The sequence below is a fragment of the Lipophrys pholis genome (genome assembly GCF_963383615.2).
Source record: "Lipophrys pholis genome assembly, chromosome: 18".
Lineage (NCBI taxonomy): Eukaryota > Metazoa > Chordata > Actinopteri > Blenniiformes > Blenniidae > Lipophrys > Lipophrys pholis.
The window spans coordinates 548,716-567,437 of record NC_137646.1 but is presented as its reverse complement, the minus strand read 5'-3'; the positions used below and the strand labels follow the sequence as shown (position 1 = coordinate 567,437).

Below are 18,722 nucleotides of genomic sequence, written 5' to 3'. Positions count from 1 at the left end.
ACAATGGTTTTTTTTGAGAATAAAGAAACATGTGGTCACCAGTGAAAAAATTCCCCATTGGTCACGTGACCCCCACCAGGGGGTCCCCGGCAACCCCTCCCTGGAAGCTGCATTCCTTCCACCATCACAGTAGGAACTTGGGTTCCCCACCGCAGGAACCAGAGAACCAGGTGAGCTTCCAGAAGCTCGTTCAATCTCTGTGTGGAGGAACCGAGGTTCAGAACCGAACCTCACCAGAACTCTGTCCTTCTCTTCTCTCCCCCTCTCCCTCGCTCCCTCCTTCACTAACCAGACTTCTGCGTCCCTCTGGTGGACGTCCAAGGTTATTACATCTACTCACCCACATCACTCCAGACTCCCCACACACACACACACACACACACACACACACACACACACACACACACACACACACACACACACACACACACACACACACACACACACACAGTCCACTACTACGTGTTCTAATCAGGGTGGAGGAAGGACTTTAACATTGGGGGGGGGACACATGTTGGAAACCTGACAGATCCATAAATAGTTTGAGCAGAAATATGTCATGAATGAACGACACTGGAAAACATTCACCAAATACTCTTCTTTTACTTTCTTCCTTTTCAAATGTTTCTTGTACAAATACTGCTCACCAATATTCATACATGTATATCTGTATGTAAATGTTTTATGATCTTAAGATGTGGGCAAGCCTCCCAGAGAAAACTCTTCTCCCTCTTTGGTCAAAGCACAGTGATGATGTCATCACAGGACAGTACTCTTACTTTATCAGGTGCAGTACTGGTACTAGAAACGTCCATTTGATATATCAGTAAAAAAAATACATTTACTGAAGTTGACTGAAAATGGAATTGATTCTTTTGACTTTCAGTCACTGGCTGAAGCTAAAGAGCCAAAATGTTTGTCCTCCTGTCCTCTGCAGTCACACTTTTCTTGCAACTTGACGTCTTGTTGATCAACTGAGCATTTACAGGAGGACTTTCTTGTGCCGTCACAGACACAGCATGACGGTGTGTAGGACTGTTCTCATGTGCTTTACATTTGTCTAAAGCCCTTTTCCAGTTTGTAAATCCAGAAGTGATAAAGGTGGGCTCTGATGTCCCAGTGAAGACGGTGCGTCTGTCCTGCTAAATTGTCTTGTAATAAAAACACAAAAAACCTTCAGTACTGCATCATGATGAAGTCATGGAAAGTCCTTGTACCACTTTTCTTGGAAACTTAAAGTTTCTGTTTGACAGAACTTGAGTCTCAATGAATTCTGGGCATGGCTGATATGGCGCTGTCCTCTGTCCTTTGACTTCAGAGTCTGCCCGCTGTCTGTCCCTACTCTGAACACCATAAAAGGAAAAGTCACAAAGTCCCACAGCGCCAGGGGACGGCACTTACTACAAGCAAGCAATTACTATTGTTGTGAACTCTTGTCAAATATCTCCTGTTAGATGTCCCTGTCTCTTACCTGTTGCTCTGCTCGTGTCTGTCCCTCAGTTTCATTCTCTGCCTTGAGTCCTTGATGTCCCTGCATGGAATTCATGTCTTTACAACAGACAGTATTACTTATGGTCATATACACTATCAGTATTTGACTTACGAAAGCTTAAAAAATATATGTTGAGGTTTTTGTCCTACAGAATAAAGACTTTTAAGAACAGGGTTGCAGATGTATATTGTCCCGGACACATGAACTGTGTTTAGAGTAGAACTTGGCCCTGACAGTAAAGGTTCTCACTCTATTAGAAGAGCTCTATGTTCTATCATTCTCCTGATGAGACATTTTACACATAATGTCTCATATAAAGTCAAACTCGTTGATAAATGTTGGAGTGATTCGATGTTCTCCTTGTGTAGAGTAACGTTACTCATACTGACATTACTCTTTAAAAAAACAAAGCAAGTCTTGCTGCAGTTTCCTCCTTTTCTTTGGTGGGGACGTTGTACTGGAATAAGAGGACAGAACACTTTGACAAGCTTTGACGATACTTGGGAACACTGACAAAGTTTGCAGGTAAATAAAGGAGCAATGAGCATCTCAGGATTAAGAGGATTTCATTCAGAAGATCTACTTTCTAAATATGAATGTAAACAACAACATGATGTTATAAACAAGCCATATTCGTGGGAAGGTTCCCTGCAGACCGTTTGACCTCCTTCATAAGAAGTCCCCTTATTAAATATCTGAGGGAGCGGGTGAGGGAGGGGGCGGGGCAGTGGCAGATAGGTGTGCTGCGCCGTCAAAATAAAAGCACGCCAGTTAAAAATTTCTAAATCAAATATTTTTCTCCTCCGCGGGATGATTATTGGGGGGGACAAATGCGCAAGTCTCCAATATTGGTGGGGACGTCCCCCCCGGTTCCTACACCTATGTGTCTCACTAACAAAGTTGGTACTGAGTTCTGTTCAATGTGTTTGCTTGTTTCTTGAGCTGGAAACACGAATATCTATTACAACATTCAGGAGCATCATTAGAATTACACCTGAGGACGTGTTTTGTTGGGATTCATAAGACATCTAAATAACAAGATTTGATTATTTTGGCACTCGTAAACATGTTTTGTTGTGTCTTTAGGGTTTAGCCACGATGTCTTATTTGGCCGGTTTCCAGTGTGAAAGAAATCTCTAACTTGTTGACACTTCCTGGTAAAATGAGGGACATGTGAGACACGCAGGACGGTGGACCACCAGGACAAAGACTGCTACTTTATTGTGAAAAACGCCCCCTTGTGGCCACTCAGCATCAGACACTCTCTGTTGACTCTCTCTCTCCCCTTTGGAAGACGCCTCGCTTCACCTGGACTTTTAGCCAATCACAAGCTGACTCAGGCTCGCTGCTCGCGGGCTGCTAACATTCGGTCCCAGACTTTAGCCAGTAGTTCCTGTTCTCAGCACGGACTAGCTGCCTGCTTACATCTGTCCTGTTTTGTGTGTCTTTACAAGTAAGAAGGGCTATTATGTTGTTCCTTTACTGTCGGTGCGAGATTGGAAGTGTTTTGTCTGCTTAGCGTTGCTAAATGTGAGCTCAGGCTTTGCCTGCCTGGCTCGGCCTCGTGCCGTGACTTTCCTTTCTGGAGATGCTATAGTTTGTCATTTATCTCTCTTATATTCGCTGTAAATCCAGCTAATTGGCGATAAGGCACCGCCTCCCGCATGGCCACCCGTTGTCACGTGACACCTCCCGGTGCGGCCTGTTGTAGTTATTCATGCGACCAGCAGAGGGAGCCATTGTATTGCGAATGGTTTCTTTTTCCCCATTTGATGGTTGAAGCTGTTTCGGCCCACAGAGCAGCCTTGTTTCATTGTTTAATGCCAGTTTCGGCCATGTTTATACTTTATTGTTATTATTTCAGCTCTATTGCTATACTAGCATATAGTGAAGACAAATGGATGTTTCTTGCATTATAGACCATTTGCATTCTGCTAGTTATGTTTTAATTCTGTTTCTCTGTTTCAGAACCACACTAACGCACATGTAAATATACATATTAAATCATACAGTTGTGAACTCAATAAATCATCATCCAATGAGGAAATCTCGCGTGATTCTGAGCGATCACCCGCTGTGAGCCCTACCTAACGATCCACCCCAGCCAAAGACAAAGCCAGCATGGTTTCCTCAAGGAGAACTGAGGCAATCCAGTCCTTATGGTTTGATCCAAACTTAAAATGATTTAATGTAGAAGTTTGATGCTGTGATGTCTATTGTTGCCCGGTGCAGGTTCCGTTTGCCTGATCAGCATCTCTCAGTGACTGATGAGAATTTAATGCAATGATATTTTGCCCACAGGGTGTAGAGGAGGTGCAGGAGGAGGTTCAGGATGAGGTTCAGGAGGAGGTGCAGGATGAGGTTCAGGAGGAGGTGCAGGAGGAGGTTCAGGATGAGGTTCAGGATCAGTTGTATTTTTGTTGTATTTGATCCCTTTGGGGAAGATCCTCCAAAGGTTCCGTGATGTTTCTTTCCACTTATTTGCTGATGATATCAGCGTTACTGTTCCTTTAAGCCGTCTGAGATCATGAAGCTAAACTCCTTGCTCCATTGTCTGATGGAAATAAAACAATGACTCAGCGATAACTCTCTGCAGCTCAATGCAGACCAAACAGAAACACTGGTTATTGCCCCTGATGATTCAATCCCTGGGATTAAACAGTACCTGGGTGACTGAGGCCAGTCTGCTAAGCCAAGTCTTAGAACCTTGGGAGTTCTCTTTGACAAAGACCTGTCATTAGTGCAGCACTGGAAGCAGCTGACCAGGAACTGCTTCTTTCAACTCAGGAAAAGATCTAAACTTAGGAATATGGTCTCACGGAACGATTTGGAGCTTCTCATTCCTGCTTTTGTGTCTTCATGTTTAGACTATTGGAACCGTTTGTTTTCATGTCTGAACAAGAAGGAGCTCTCTCCACTGCAATTAGTGCAAAACTCTGCAGAGAGAATTCTGAGCCGTACTAATAGGAGGACTCACATGTCCCCGGTTCTAAAAGAACTTCATTGGCTGCCAGTGTCCTATAGGATCCAGTTTAAAGTTCTGGTCCTGGTCTTCAGAGCCTTGCATGGTCAGGCTCCTTCTTATATCAGTGATCTGATCCAGCCTTACACCCCTGAACGGCTCTGAGGTCTGTGGATCAGAACCTGCTGAAGGTTCCACGCTCTCATTTTCTCACTAGAGGTGACCGATCCTTCCAGGCTGTTGCTCCGAGGCTTTGGAAGGATCTTCTTCCCTCTTTGTGCTCAATTGACTCTGTTGACACCTTCAAGAGCAAACTTAAGACTCATCTATTAGTTCAGTCTTTTAATTAACTCCCTTTGTGCTGCTAGGATTTTGTCTTGTCTTGGCCTATAAGTACATGTTATTATTATGATATGATTATAGTGTGGGTGAGCGGTCCAAGGCTCTGGATTTAGGCTCCAGTCTCTCAGGAGGCGTCTGTTCAAAACCCACCACTGTCAGTTAAAAGGTTTTGGGTTGTTATATTTGCTTATTGTGACGGAGCGCTCTTGAACGCACCGTCATGCCCGGAGCGGTGAGCCTTTCCTCTCTCCGCTGGCGGAGAGAGCCGGTGCTGGGAGCGCGCGCACAGCGCTGTCAATGTTGTTGTAAAGATCAACTCCAGAAACTGTTTCCCGGGTCCCTGGACATGCTTCCCTGCTGTAGGCAAACGAGGGTGCACACTCTTTGCCTCCACGTCACACACACACACACACACACACACACACACACACACACACACACACACACACACACACACACACACACACACACACACACACACACACACACCTGCGGCTGGAACTGTCAAACCGAGGTACTTCCGGGTTCTCGGTTAAGAGCGCCTAGTGGCGCACAAAAGAAACGGGGTTATACCATTGTAGTGCGTATAATTGGTATACCCTATGGTATCGGGCTTAAACCGGCCTGGAGAAAACCGGTATAAAAAGGGCTTTCCCGATGTACAATTATGTGAATGTTTATAATTGCTTGCAGAACGTTTGTTTTTCATTTACTTAAATTGTGTAAAAAAAACCCTGTAAGAGATAGTTGGTTTGCCCGAGGGAGGGGCTTGTAGTATAAAGGAGAGCTCTGCTCACTTAAACGGGGCTGTCGCTGAGCCTAGGAGGATGGTGGGTTATCGAGCTGTGAATAAGAAAGTCAATGTCCTCTACAGAATTATTTGTTTGTTTTGGTTGTTTGTTTTTTTCTAGTTTAAATCCTGCACTGTAAATATGACTGGCCATCATTTTTGAATCGTGTTCCCTTTTTGAAACCTAGACCCATGACACTTATGTAACAAGACGTCATTGTCCATTGTGCTCCTAATATTTTGGAAACTATGTTGAAACCTTTCTTTATGTTTCCGCCCGGTTTTGAACAGGGGACTTTTTGCATGTGAAGCAAACATGATAACCACTACACTACAGAAACTCTGCTGGGGGTTAACAGGGTCGTGTGAAAACATTTGACTACAAGCAGCAACTTAATCCAGAAGAGACTGGAACAAGAACACAGCTCCTTGGACCGCTTGGTTTCCTCACTCAGCTCATCTCACTCTGAGGGAAAAGTTGTTCTTGATGATAAAAAAGCTCTTCTGAGAACATCAGTCCTCATCACTTTCTGCAGAGGAACATAGAGAGTGAGCTACCAGCAGCTTCTCTCTGAGGAGGAGAACATCAGTGTGTGTGTGTGTGTGTGTGTGTGTGTGTGTGTGTGTGTGTGTGTGTGTGTGTGTGTGTGTGTGTGTGTGTGTGTGTGTGTGTGTGTGTGTGTGTGTGTGTGTGTGTGTGTGTGTGTGTGTGTGTGTGTGTGTGTGTGTGTGTGTGTTCAATGACAGTTGGATCTATTTGATGTTTCACATTGTGGATTTGCTGTGAGATTCTCTGCACTTTAACACTTGAATTGTGAATCTCTTTGTTTAGTGTTAAAGGTAAGATCAGAGTCTTCAATAGATCAGATCAAAGTACTTTAATAGAATGTATTCAGTCCTCCTGACTGTCCTTTTGGAATGCTAACAGTTGCACCTCTTTGTGGATCAGTGAAGCCTGGAGCAGCCGCGGTAGAAAAGATGCTCTCTCAAACTGATGCTTCTCAACTTTATTGAGCCTTGCAGGTGAACACACCGTAAGAACTACAATGTAAACAGAAAAATACCATCAGCAACTCTTAGCAGCATGTTTTACCTTTACACTTTTACCATATTTTCTACCTTAAATGAATTGCCTTAAGTTATTAACCATTGACAATCTCTACCTTGAGTGCTCTTAATATTTAATTTCCATGTATATTTACAACTTCGTCCTTTTTAACCATATGTCTGTACCATGAAATAATATAAATGACCTTTTACTTTACATTACAATTAAACTAAGCTTGAAATCACAGTACACTAAAATCCGCTTTTACTGCTCATCAACGTTTGTGGTACTTCTATCTGATTTACAACAATTACTTCTGATTTACCACACCTTGTCTGTGAGTTCTTTCAAAGTAAAAGCATGAGCACTATGCTATAATTACAACATAAAATAAACACTTATGAACCATTGTAAAAAAAGAACTTAATATCCAGGTCATTTCCAAAGCCTATTTTCTGACATATTTGTATCCCTGCTAATCTCTTGTTGGTCATGCTGAGGTGATACAGTGGAGCATTTTCACTGTTTCTCTTCTTTATTCAAAGATTGTCATTCATTCAGAATGTCAGATTCTGATCAAAGTAAAGATCAAACTAAAGAAGGGATTTTTGTCACTTTGATCGTTCCCAATCCTTGGAAATAGTATAGACTAGTTAGAACCAGCAGATGGCGAAATAATACTTCATGGATGCCAACTGCCATTAAAGCCAAAAGAAGAAGAAAGTCCATTCAGGATAGTGTTGGTGACTTACAGACTGCACATCTCCATCTTCAGCCCACAACAATCAGGGTTCTAATTTACAGATGTTTTAAGGTCTGTTTACACAACAACAAAAACAAGTGGAACCACAAAACTTTAGTCACATTTGGGCTCTGTTTATACGACAGTGGTGCTCGGATCCACTGCAACCGTCACTTTTTGGTCCCGGCTCTCAAGGTGGAACTTTTCTTTCACACTCCCGACTCCCCCCACAAGGACAGCCGGAGGCTACGGAGCGCTGTTACTGAGCATGTGCTGCTGAACCAGACTGCCAAACTGTGACCTGACAGTGTCAGAGTCTTGATCTCCTGAATTATTTATGACAATCACTGGAGTCCTTTAGCTGCTTCAACATGTTGGCTCGTTGGTCTAGGAGTATGATTCTCGCTTTGGGTGCGAGGGTCCTGGGTTCAATTCCCGGACGAGCCCTTTAGTCATCACCCATGATGCTTTGTGTTAAATTTCAAAAGAGGCTTTGACTTTGTGTGTGAGAATCCTCCTCCCAGACCAACCAGCAACATCTTCAAGAAGCAAAAGGACTCAACCAACAGTATCGGGGCTTTATTCACTTTGAGGAGCTTTCAAACAGCAATGCTGACACATTTCATGATTTTCTCCTAAAAACACTCGATGCTCTGGGTCTGGATGTTAAACTGATCCTGGACCAGGAACATGATGGAGCCAGAACAATGTCTGGCCTCATTAATAAAGGTTGATTATGACCTGATTATAAATTAAACTTAGGAGGAGACTGTGTGTACTAGTATGACAACAATGGACCTGGACCAGGAACATTTTTGTTACAGGAGAAAGCTGGTAGAACAGTGGTAAATTGGTGATGTAGTGAATTGGACCAGATGATGAAGTGATTAATTGACCCAAATGGTGAAGTGGTGAATTGAAGCACTGTCTGGCCCAATGTGGGGCTCAAACCCACGACCCTGAGATTAAGAGTCTCATGCTCTACCGACTGAGCTAGCCAGGCTACTTGTTCTGAGGTCATGGAAGGTTCACTATAATATCCTACACACTTTTCTTCAACAGACAAGTTGTTGTCACTTGGAACCTTGTGATGTAAATGGGGTCCAAACCGACCCGTTAACATGTGACTGGGTTGTGAAAGCTCACACAGGAGGAGGGTGAAGAAAAGATCTATTGCATCAACTGGCCGGGAATCAAACCCTCCTGAGTGGCAGGAGAGAATTCTACCACTGAACCACCAATGCTTAAACTTCAGCTCATTCCAGCCAGGAAATGTGAAGCGTTCCACCTTCAGTGCTCCATGAACCCTTCCCCCACAGTTTGAGTGATTCTCACTGTCACTGAGTGAAACTGAACCAAACTGTGACCGGACACTTTTTGTCTCCTGCTGGAAAATAAGAGTCAAACTGTCAATAGTAAGAGAAACATGAACATCTGCCAACTCAATGGACAAAGCTCAGATCCTGAGAGGAGCTGAAGTCAACATTCTTTACACCTTTTTTCATTGTCATGTAAAAAGGTCATGTCATGTCTCTTCACTTTTGCACTGAAGTGGACGTAGCTTCTACATCGCCAGATAACATCTACACCATGAGCAAACTGAGTGAACTGAGGCGAGTACTGAAGTACTGAACCAAACTGTACAGACACATTTTGTACAGTGGAAACAGGGCTGAAAAGTCACCAGTCACATGGACACTCACCTTGGCAAACACTTTGTGATCTGAGAGGGAGTGATTGGGAAGAACGTCTGTCCTGAAAGTCTGTCCGTCTGACATCCCTTCATCCATCGATCATCCATCAATCCATCCATTCATCCATCATCCATCATCCATCATCCATCATCCATTACCCATCCATCCTTCCATCCATCCATCATCCATCCATCCATCCATCATCCATCATCCATCATCCATCATCCATCCATCCATCCATGATGTGATCCAGTAAACATGTCCAAGCAGTAGTGTTGTGTTATTGCTTCTCATTGTCAACAGAAACATGAGAAAGTATGAGAGTGACTGATACGCTTGTATGATCACTGGACCTTTTGAAAGCATTCAGACTCTCATACTGTACCAGTAGCATCTGTGTCATTCACAACCCGTCTCCATCTTAACTGGACTTTCTGTGTACACATATGAGTTTGTGCTTTCATGTGTGGACTGGTGGCTAGTGAGTGTGTTGCCTTCAGTGGCAAAGGGAAATAAAACCTCTGCATGAACAGGAATCATGGTGCAGCTGGTCTGGGCTCTGAGTGGAAGCTGAGGTGGTCGTGTGCCTGGGCCTCCAGTCTAATCCTCTCACTCTCACTCTCACTCTCACTCTCACTCTCACGCTCACTCTCTCTCTCACGGTGCAACCTCAGCTCCGCCCACTACTCCCAGAGTCCAGGATCCATATTTCACTTTCTCTTGTATTGTTTGATTGTACACTCATAGTGACAGGACGTCTTTTCCTTTATAAATGAGTTCCCAGTCATATGATTGTATCTCAATAACTCGTTTTTCCAGGGATTCCTCTCTTCTGACTCATTTGTACTGATATCTATCTGTTGTCTGTTTTAATGTTTCTGTGGTTTTTATTGTAAATAGTAAAAAAACAAAAACAAACAGACATGAAATCACTGATATCATTGACTAATACACCCTTATACGTTTTCTTCATTTGACTTTTATTTGCTGATTGGTTCATCTGAATGTTTAATCTGTTCCACCTCTTTAAGCAACATCAATAACCAATGCCCCCTGCTGGCCGCGCCCCATCACTATCTGTCAAATCCTGTTACAGAGTGCTCTGGTGTTTGTGGGAACAAACTTGAAACAGAGCAGGATGACTATTGCAGCAACACATCATCAGTAGGATAAAACTAACCTGTCTCTTGATGGTCTACGACAGGGTGTCCAAACTGGGTCAGAGAGTGCTGGTGTCCTGCATGTTTTAGTTCTCTGCCTGCTTCAGCATACCTGAATCTAATGGTGACGTCATCACCAAGGTTGTGAAAAAGAACAATAATGAGCCTTTCATTACAAAGTGGATGGGAGAGGCACCGGATGGAGATCAATGGAGATCAAAGCCGGAGGAAATCTTGGATCTGAGCATCTCCATGGCAAAAGGCACTGATCTCCTTTGATCTGATAGGAGATCAGCACTGGAGCCATGGAGACGCTGAGATCAAAGGAAATCAGCTTTGTAGAGTTGTAAAGTGCTCGTACTCATCCTTACATTTTTCGAGAAATATGTCTTCAATCACCTTTTCTCTAGCTACACCCTCTACCTGAACCTTTACCTGTTTATTTCATATTTTCCAAATATCATGATTTTGGTTTTACCTAGATTTAATGAATTAGAGTTCATTTCTCTGAATGTATCTAGTATGTCGTTGAAGAGTTTTTCTAGGACTAGGGAGAATTGTGGGTCTGTACTTTGTGAAGTGTGTCTGTTTTCAATTACAGTATCCTTACTGGAAGCCTGTTGAATAATACTATGTAGAACCTTCTATTTACTGCTGACATGGTCTTTATTGTTTTCTGGTGCTTTCTTAAAATAATTCTTCCTACATTTTCTCATTATATGAGTGAACTTATGTTTACATTTCTTGTATTTATTTTCCATCTCCTTCGTTCTACATTTATTGGATTCTCTATGTCATGTATTCTTCTTCTTGGATGCATTGTTTAAGCCGTTTATCATCCATTAAACATCTTTATATTTCACTTTCTCTTGTATTTATAAATGAGTTCCCAGTCATCTGATTGCACCTCAATAACTAGTTTTTCCAGGGACTGCTCTGTTCTGACTCATGTGTACTGATATCTATCTGTTGTCTGTTTTAATGTTTCTGTGGTTTTTATTGTAAACAGTAAAAAAACAAAAACAAACAGACATGAATTCACTGATATCATTGACTAATACACCACTTACTTTGATATTATCTCTAACATGTGTAAATAAATTATAACCCTCCAAACGACCCCCAGGAGGCGGGGGGGGGGGGGGGGGGGGGGGCTGGTTATAGGAGAAGTGAGGATGGAGCAGCCATTTACTGGTAAAACTAACTCACCAACATCTTGGTGAAAATAGAATATATGTTTTTTTCAAATTAAAGTGACAATGAAAGTGAGAACAGGAGTTCCCCCCTCACCTCCAGAGGAACATAACATAGAGAGTGAGCTACCAGCAGCTTCTCTCTGTGGAGGGGAACATCAGTCCTCACCTCCAGAGTGAACATAAGTCATGTTTGTATATTACATCCATCCATCCATCCATCCATCCATCCATCCATCCATCATCCATCATCCATCATCCATCATCCATCATCCATCATCCATCATCCATCACCCATCCATCCATCATCCATCCATCCATCCATCCATCCATCATCCATCCATCCATCCATCCATCCATCCATCCATCCATCCATCCATCATCCATCCATCCATCCATCCATCCATCCATCCATCCATCCATCCATCCATCCATCATCCATGATGTGATCCAGTAAACATGTCCAAGCAGTAGTGTTGTGTTGTTGCTTCTCATTGTCAATAGAAACATGAGAATGTATGAGAGTGACTGATACGCTTGTATGATCACTGGACCTTTTGAAAGCAGTCAGACTCTCATACTGTACCAGTAGCATCTGTTTCATTCACAACCCGTCTCCATCTTAACTGGACTTTCTGTGTACACATATGAGTTTGTGTTTTCATGTGTGGACTGGTGGTTAGTGAGTGTGTTGCCTTCAGTGGCAAAGGGAAATAAAACCTCTGCATGAACATGAATCATGGAGCCTCCCCCTCCTCAGCTCCAAGTGTCCAAATCTGAACAGCTGGTCTGGGCTCTGAGTGGAAGCTGAGGTGGTCATGTGCCTGGGCCTCCAGTCTAATCCACTCTAGTTCAAGTCCAAATCCGAGTGTAAAACTCAGTCTTTCTCTTGGTGCACTCACTCACTCACACTCTCTCTCTCTCTCTCTCTCTCTCTCTCTCTCTCTCTCGCTCTCTCGCTCTCTCGCTCTCTCTCTCGCTCTCTCTCACGGTGCAACCTCAGCTCCGTGTCCGTGTCCGTGTCCGTGTCCGTGTCCGTGTCCGAGTCCCAGTCTCAGTCTCAGTCTCAGTCTCAGTCTCTCAGTTGATCCAGACAGGGAGCTGCACCCCATCAGCACCCTGGATGATCTTCTGGAGGTGAGTGGTATCTCCTGGGAAACGTCTGCTCTTATGAGTTCAACAGACAAGTTGAATTCTTTTCTGAATTCTTCTTTGGTTTCTTGTGTTGCTGCAGTTTACTGAAGAACCTGACGACCCGGTTGAAGAACATGACAGAGCGAGTTTTGTTGATTTGATCTCCAAGATGCTGGAGGTGGATCATTAGAATGGGATCACACCAGCAGATATTCTCAGGCATCCGTTTGTGACTCTCATCCACCAGGACAACAGCCACAGCAGATAGTCGGTGTCTCTCACATGTTTGGGCCTTTATCAGCGTGCAGACAGACAAAGTTTTTGAACTCAATGATTGTCTTCCAGTGCACAAAGTTCCATCCAGACCATGAAGAGCTGTCCCAATTGGCTGGTTGCTGAGGAGGAAGACGCTCCTCGTTGCTCTGAAGCGAGCAGCAGAGAGTCCCCGTCCACTCAGAATGCAGGAAAGACAAGGACAGTGAGCAGCACTCACAGCGGGCCAGCAAGAAGCGTTGCTCCAGGTCAGACTGCAGCTCTCCACAGAGGAAGAGGAGGAAGATCAGCCCCGGTGAAGACGTGAAGAAGAGCATTTCTAGTAAGACAATGTCAACCAGGATTTGATCAGTTGGGAATTATTTCACATGAGTGCAGTAAACGTACTGTGTGTAGTGAGAAGTTTCACCTGCGTTGTTTACAACCCAAACTTCAGAAGACGTCACAACAAAGACTGCTCCAACTCCAGTCGTGTGTGTGTGTGTGTGTGCGTGCGTGCGTGCGTGCGTGCGTGCGTGCGTGCGTGCGTGCGTGCGTGCGTGCGTGCGTGCGTGCGTGCGTGCGTGCGTGCGTGCGCGCGACATCCTTGCTGTGTTTTAAAGTCTGGTGTTTCTCCTCTCAGGGGTTTCTTTCTCTTTCCCACCACATTCTAGCAGTGAAACTGAGAGAAGCTCTCAGACACGCAGAGACAAAAAACTCCAGCTCACTTCCTCTGAGTCGAACCAGAGAGAAGCAGCTTGTTCTCATCCAGGAAAACCAGAAGCAGGAGGTCTGACATCCAGAGAGGAGCTGCAGTGAAGGAAGGGGAGCAGGAGGAGCAGGAGGAGCAGGGGGAGCAGGAGGAGCAAGAGGAGCAGGGGGAGTAGGGGGAGTAGGGGGAGCAGGAGGAGCAGGAGGTCTGACATCCAGAGAGGAGCTGCAGTGAAGGAAGAGGAGCAGGGGGAGCAGGGGGAGCAGGGGGAGCAGGAGGAGCAGGGGGAGCAGGAGGTCTGACATCCAGAGAGGAGCTGCAGTGAAGGAAGGGGAGCAGGAGGAGCAGGGGGAGCAGGAGGAGCAAGAGGAGCAGGGGGAGTAGGGGGAGTAGGGGGAGCAGGAGGAGCAGGAGGTCTGACATCCAGAGAGGAGCTGCAGTGAAGGAAGAGGAGCAGGGGGAGCAGGGGGAGCAGGAGGAGCAGGGGGAGCAGGAGGTCTGACATCCAGAGAGGAGCTGCAGTGAAGGAAGGGGAGCAGGAGGAGCAGGAGGAGCAGGAGGAGCAGGGGGAGCAGGAGGAGCAGGAGGAGCAGGGGGAGTAGGGGGAGCAGGAGGAGCAGGAGGTCTGACATCCAGAGAGGAGCTGCAGTGAAGGAAGGGGAGCAGGAGGAGCAGAGGGAGCAGGAGGAGCAGGAGGAGCAGGGGGAGCAGGGGGAGCAGGACGTCTGACATCCAGAGAGGAGCTGCAGTGAAGGAAGGGGAGCAGGAGGAGCAGGAGCAGCAGGGGGAGCAGGAGGAGCAGGAGGAGCAGGGGGACCAGGGGGAGCAGGAGGAGCAGGAGGAGCAGGAAGAGCAGGAGGAGCGTCTGGGCTGATGAGACGATGCAGGGAAGACTTCTGCTGCTGCTGCTCTGTAAGAACTTCTTCTCTACAGGTTCTTCGATCTCCTCCACCGAAGAGCCTCAAACTAACTCGTCTCTGTGCAGCTCTGACCTCAACACTCATCTCTACTACACTCCAACAAGGTCAGTGAACGCCTCGCGCCTCCATCATACAAGATCCAGTTTCTGTGAGCTGGTCAGGGGTTGTGAGTCCAGTGGCGTCCAGTCTGTCCTGAGTCTGACCGTCTACTTTCCCCACAGACAGACTAGACGTCCCAGTGACTCACTGCACCATGGTATTCAAATAAACACACACACATCCAAATCTTAGAAAAGGAGTTAATGTTTTCAAACTGAAATTAACTCATGAATCTTGGTGTTTGTTGTGGCTGTGAGTTGCTGTAGCGTCCGGTCTGCGGTTCATTGAATGTTTGACCTTGCTGACAGTTCCTTTGTCATTAGATTGACGGCAGACTAAGACCACAGAGTTAGTGAGCTCACAATTAAGTCCTGTTCAGTCACGACTGGTGACATTGTTTGGTTCATGGTGTTGTCGTGTGTCACTGCAGCGTCAAGGCTGCTCCAACCAAACCGGGACGATAGTGAAGAGTAGCCTGCTTCATGCATGTTGTTTGATTTATGTTGACTGTCCCTGCACTGTCCAGTCAGTCCTGGATCTTGCGACTCCTCAGAGTTTGTCGGCTCAACCGTTCGTCTTTCTTGTGGGTTCCTCATCCTCACCAGGTCCGACTGTGAGTCCCAACAGATCTCAGTTCCTTAAAGGAGAGACTGTGTCTCTGAGCTGTGAGGACGGATGGACGGTGATGAGGAACACCAGCAGAAGACTGAGGAGTTCATGTAGAGACGGGTGGGGGGACCCTGATGGTCCCTCCTGTAACATTGAATTCATGCTCATCTGGGACGGTGGAGTTTACTGGTGTGAGTCCAGAGAGGGAGCAGCTGGGAGCAGCATCAACATCACTGTGGCTGGTAAGCTGTGTGTGTGTGTGTGTGTGTGTGTGTGTGTGTGTGTGTGTGTGTGTGTGTGTGTGTGTGTGTGTGTGTGTGTGTGTGTGTGTGTGTGTGTGTGTGTGTGTGTGTGTGTGTGTGTGTGTGTGTGTGTGTCTGTGTGAGAGAGAGATGTTGAAACTCTGGTCTGTGTGTTCAGATAGAGTGATCCTGCAGAGTCCAGTCCACCCTGTGATGGAGGGACAGGATGTCACTCTGGGTTGTAAAACAAGCACTCCCTCCAACCGCTCGGCTGCTTTCTATAAAGACGGCGTCCTCATTAGGAGGACGACCGGGCCCGGAGGCCACACCACCCTCCGTAATGTTTCCCGCTCTGATGAAGGCTTCTACAGATGTAACATCGGTGCTAGAGAGTCTCCACCCAGCTGGATCTCCATCACAGGTGAGGAGCTGCACCCTAGCTCCTGTTCTGATTTCAGCCTCATGTTCACCAGCAGGAGCTCCACCGACTGAGGGAGCTCCACCCACAGGGGGAGCCCCACCAACTAATGGAGCTCTCCTCAATCTTACAGCTCCTCCCATGAATGGAGCTCCGCCCACTAATGGAGCTCTGCCCACTAGCATCACTTCCCCCCAGCTTATGCTCAGAGTGGTCTGCCACCTGGTGGTTTTCTGTCCGTACTTCATCTCCACCCTGCTGATGGTGTCTATATATCGACGTAGAGCCAAAGGTAACCAACTAACCAATCAACCATCTAATCAATCAAATTACTAACCAACCAATTTAACAACCATGCAACTCAATTCAGTTTCATTCAATTTTATTTACATGGTGCCAAATATAATCCAAAATACATACAATTATACAATAATACACAGTCATCTAAAGGTACTTTTACAGACCAAGTAGTCAACCAGTCAATCAAATAACCAACCAACTGACCACTAATCAACCAACCAACAAACAAATTAACCAACAAACTAATCAATCAAATATTAAACCAAATGAACCAACCAACTTACAAACTAATCAGCAACCAACACTAACAAATTACAAGTTAACGTTTAATTGAATAACTAACTTATCCAGAAATTAACCAACCTACCAACCAATAACTGAACAAGCGACCGACTGACCAAACAATCAAATAACTGACCAACCCACCGACCGACTGACCAACCAACAAACAAACCAACCAACCAACCAACCAACCAACCAACCAACCAATCAAATAAGTCACCAACCCACTGATCACTCAATCAATCAGTTAGTCAGTCAGTCAGTCAGTCAATCAATCCACCAACCAACTAACAAACCAATCATCAATCAACAGACAAGCTGATCAGAAGTTCACGTTTAATTGTTAACCAACCAACTAATCAAGAAATTAACTCACCACTAAACTACTTAACAGAATAATTTATCATTTTACAATCAGATCATCCAACAAACAGTCCAATCCCAAACCAGCACTAACTAATGACACGTACACCTAATGTCTCAATCTATTAAGTAACCAATCAACTTTATACCAACTAGTTACCTACCAACCAACAAATGACAAACCAATCAATCACCAACCAAAAATCCTGAAAATCAAGAAAACCAACCAACTAATCAATTATTCAACCAACACACTAATCAATCACAACTTCACTTTTGTCAGTCACCAATCACTAATTTGTCATTGATTGACAGCCAGCTGGATCTGTGATGTCATAATGAAATCTTTTCTTTTTTTAAACAGTCAGGACCTAAACAAGCTGTCTCCATGGCGACGTCTCCCTGCGCCCAGGCAGAGTTGGGATTAGTGGATGGTAATGATGATGTCATGACCAGTGTAACCAGTGAGTGTCTGCTCTGAGGACGCTGAGCTGTTATTGCCATGCAGAACAAATAAAATGTTCTGATGCTCAGTTACATGGAAAGATGTGGTGTTTGTGGTCACTTCCTGTTTCTCTCAGACTTCCTGTTCCACTGCGGCGCCTCACTTGTCAAACCACATGACGGTGTTCATGTTAACAGCACATTCTGATTTAGTCATCGTCTTTTGAATAACACATTTATTTTTAGTGATAATATAATCACCTGAAACCTTTCTGTCTTAGTCTAGTTTTAGTTGACATAAGAGTTTCAATCTTTAATCTTTTAGTCTTAGACGAGTTTTCATAGAATAAATATTAGCAGATTCAAGTTAAGTCACCTTTATTCATACGTAGGGTTGTTCGGTATACCGGTACTGTATTGGTACACCGGTACTACGCCTTTAAAATGATACTATACTGGGCCTGGCTGGTACGGGTATCTTTTTGTATTTGATGTATTTATTTGATGTTTCACATTGTGGATTTGCTGTGAGATGTGAGGTGCAAGAGGAGCTGCAGGGTGTGTGAAGGAGGAGGCACAGGAGGAGGTGCAGGAGGAGGCGCAGGAGGAGGTAAAGAAGGAGCTGCAGGAAGAGGCACAGGAAGATGGATAGGAGGAGGTGCAGGAGGAGGTACAGGAGGAGGCGCAGGATGAGGCGCAGGAAGAAGCGCAGGAGGAAACAGTGCAGTAAGAGGCGCAGGATGAGGCGCAGGAAGACGGATAAGAGGAGGTGCAGGAGGAGGTGAAGGAGGAGGCGCAGGAGGAGGCGCAGGAAGAAGTGCAGGAGGAAACGGTGCAGGAGGAGGCGCAGGAGGCGGTAAAGAAGGAGCTGCAGGAAGAGGCACAGGAAGACAGATAGGAGGAGGTGCAGGAGGAGGCACAGGATGAGGCGCAGGAAGAAGCGCAGGAAGAAGCGCAGGAGGGGGTGCAGGAGGGGGTGCAGGAGGAGACGGTGCAGGAGGAGGCGCAGGATGAGGCGCAGGAAGAGGCACAGGAGGGGGTGCAGGAGGAGACGGTGCAGGATGAGGCGCAGGAGGAGGTGCAGGAGGAGATGTAAGGGGAAGCGTAGGAAGAGGCACAGGAAGTGTACAGGAGGAGGTGCAAAAGGAGGTGCAAGAGGAGGCACAGGAGGAGGTGCAGGATGTGTGTATGAGGAGGCACATAAGGAGGCGCAGGATGTGTGCAGCGGGAGGTGTAGTAGGAGGCACAGCAGGAGGCACAGGAGGAGGTGCAGGAGGAAGTGCAGGATAAGGCACAGAAGGAGGTGCAGGAGGAGGTTCAGGGGGAGGCGCACGATGTCTGCTGGAGGAGATGCAGAAGGAGGTGCAGGAGGAGGTGCAGAAGGAGGCTCAGGATTAGGCTCAGGATGTGTGCAGGAGGAGATGCAGGATGTGTGCAAGAGGAGGTGCAGGGTGTGTGAAGGAGGAGGCACAGGAGGTGGTGCAGGATGTGAGCAGGAGGAGGCGCAGGATGTGAGCAGGAGGA

At 45.8% G+C, this 18,722-nt stretch overlaps 1 protein-coding gene across 3 annotated transcripts; it reads left to right on the top strand.

Annotated features, from left to right (window-relative positions):
• The first annotated feature begins 13,535 nt into the window (after nucleotides 1-13,535).
• On the top strand, nucleotides 13,536-17,296 carry LOC308123914 (sialoadhesin-like). 3 transcript variants are annotated; one of them, XM_080486657.1, is made up of 6 exons: nucleotides 13,536-13,842; nucleotides 14,044-14,545; nucleotides 15,146-15,391; nucleotides 15,570-15,812; nucleotides 15,943-16,101; nucleotides 17,119-17,296. In XM_080486657.1, the coding sequence occupies exons 2-6, from the start codon at nucleotides 14,395-14,397 to the stop codon at nucleotides 17,127-17,129; spliced, it is 810 nt and encodes a 269-aa protein (XP_080342783.1). In that variant the 5' UTR covers nucleotides 13,536-13,842; nucleotides 14,044-14,394; the 3' UTR covers nucleotides 17,130-17,296. The 3 variants fall into 3 exon arrangements, with proteins under 3 accessions (XP_080342783.1, XP_080342782.1, XP_080342784.1); XM_080486658.1 differs by lacking the exon at nucleotides 13,536-13,842 and having other exon boundaries at nucleotides 14,034-14,433; nucleotides 14,507-14,545; XM_080486656.1 differs by having other exon boundaries at nucleotides 13,810-14,545.
• The last annotated feature ends 1,426 nt before the right edge of the window (nucleotides 17,297-18,722 follow it).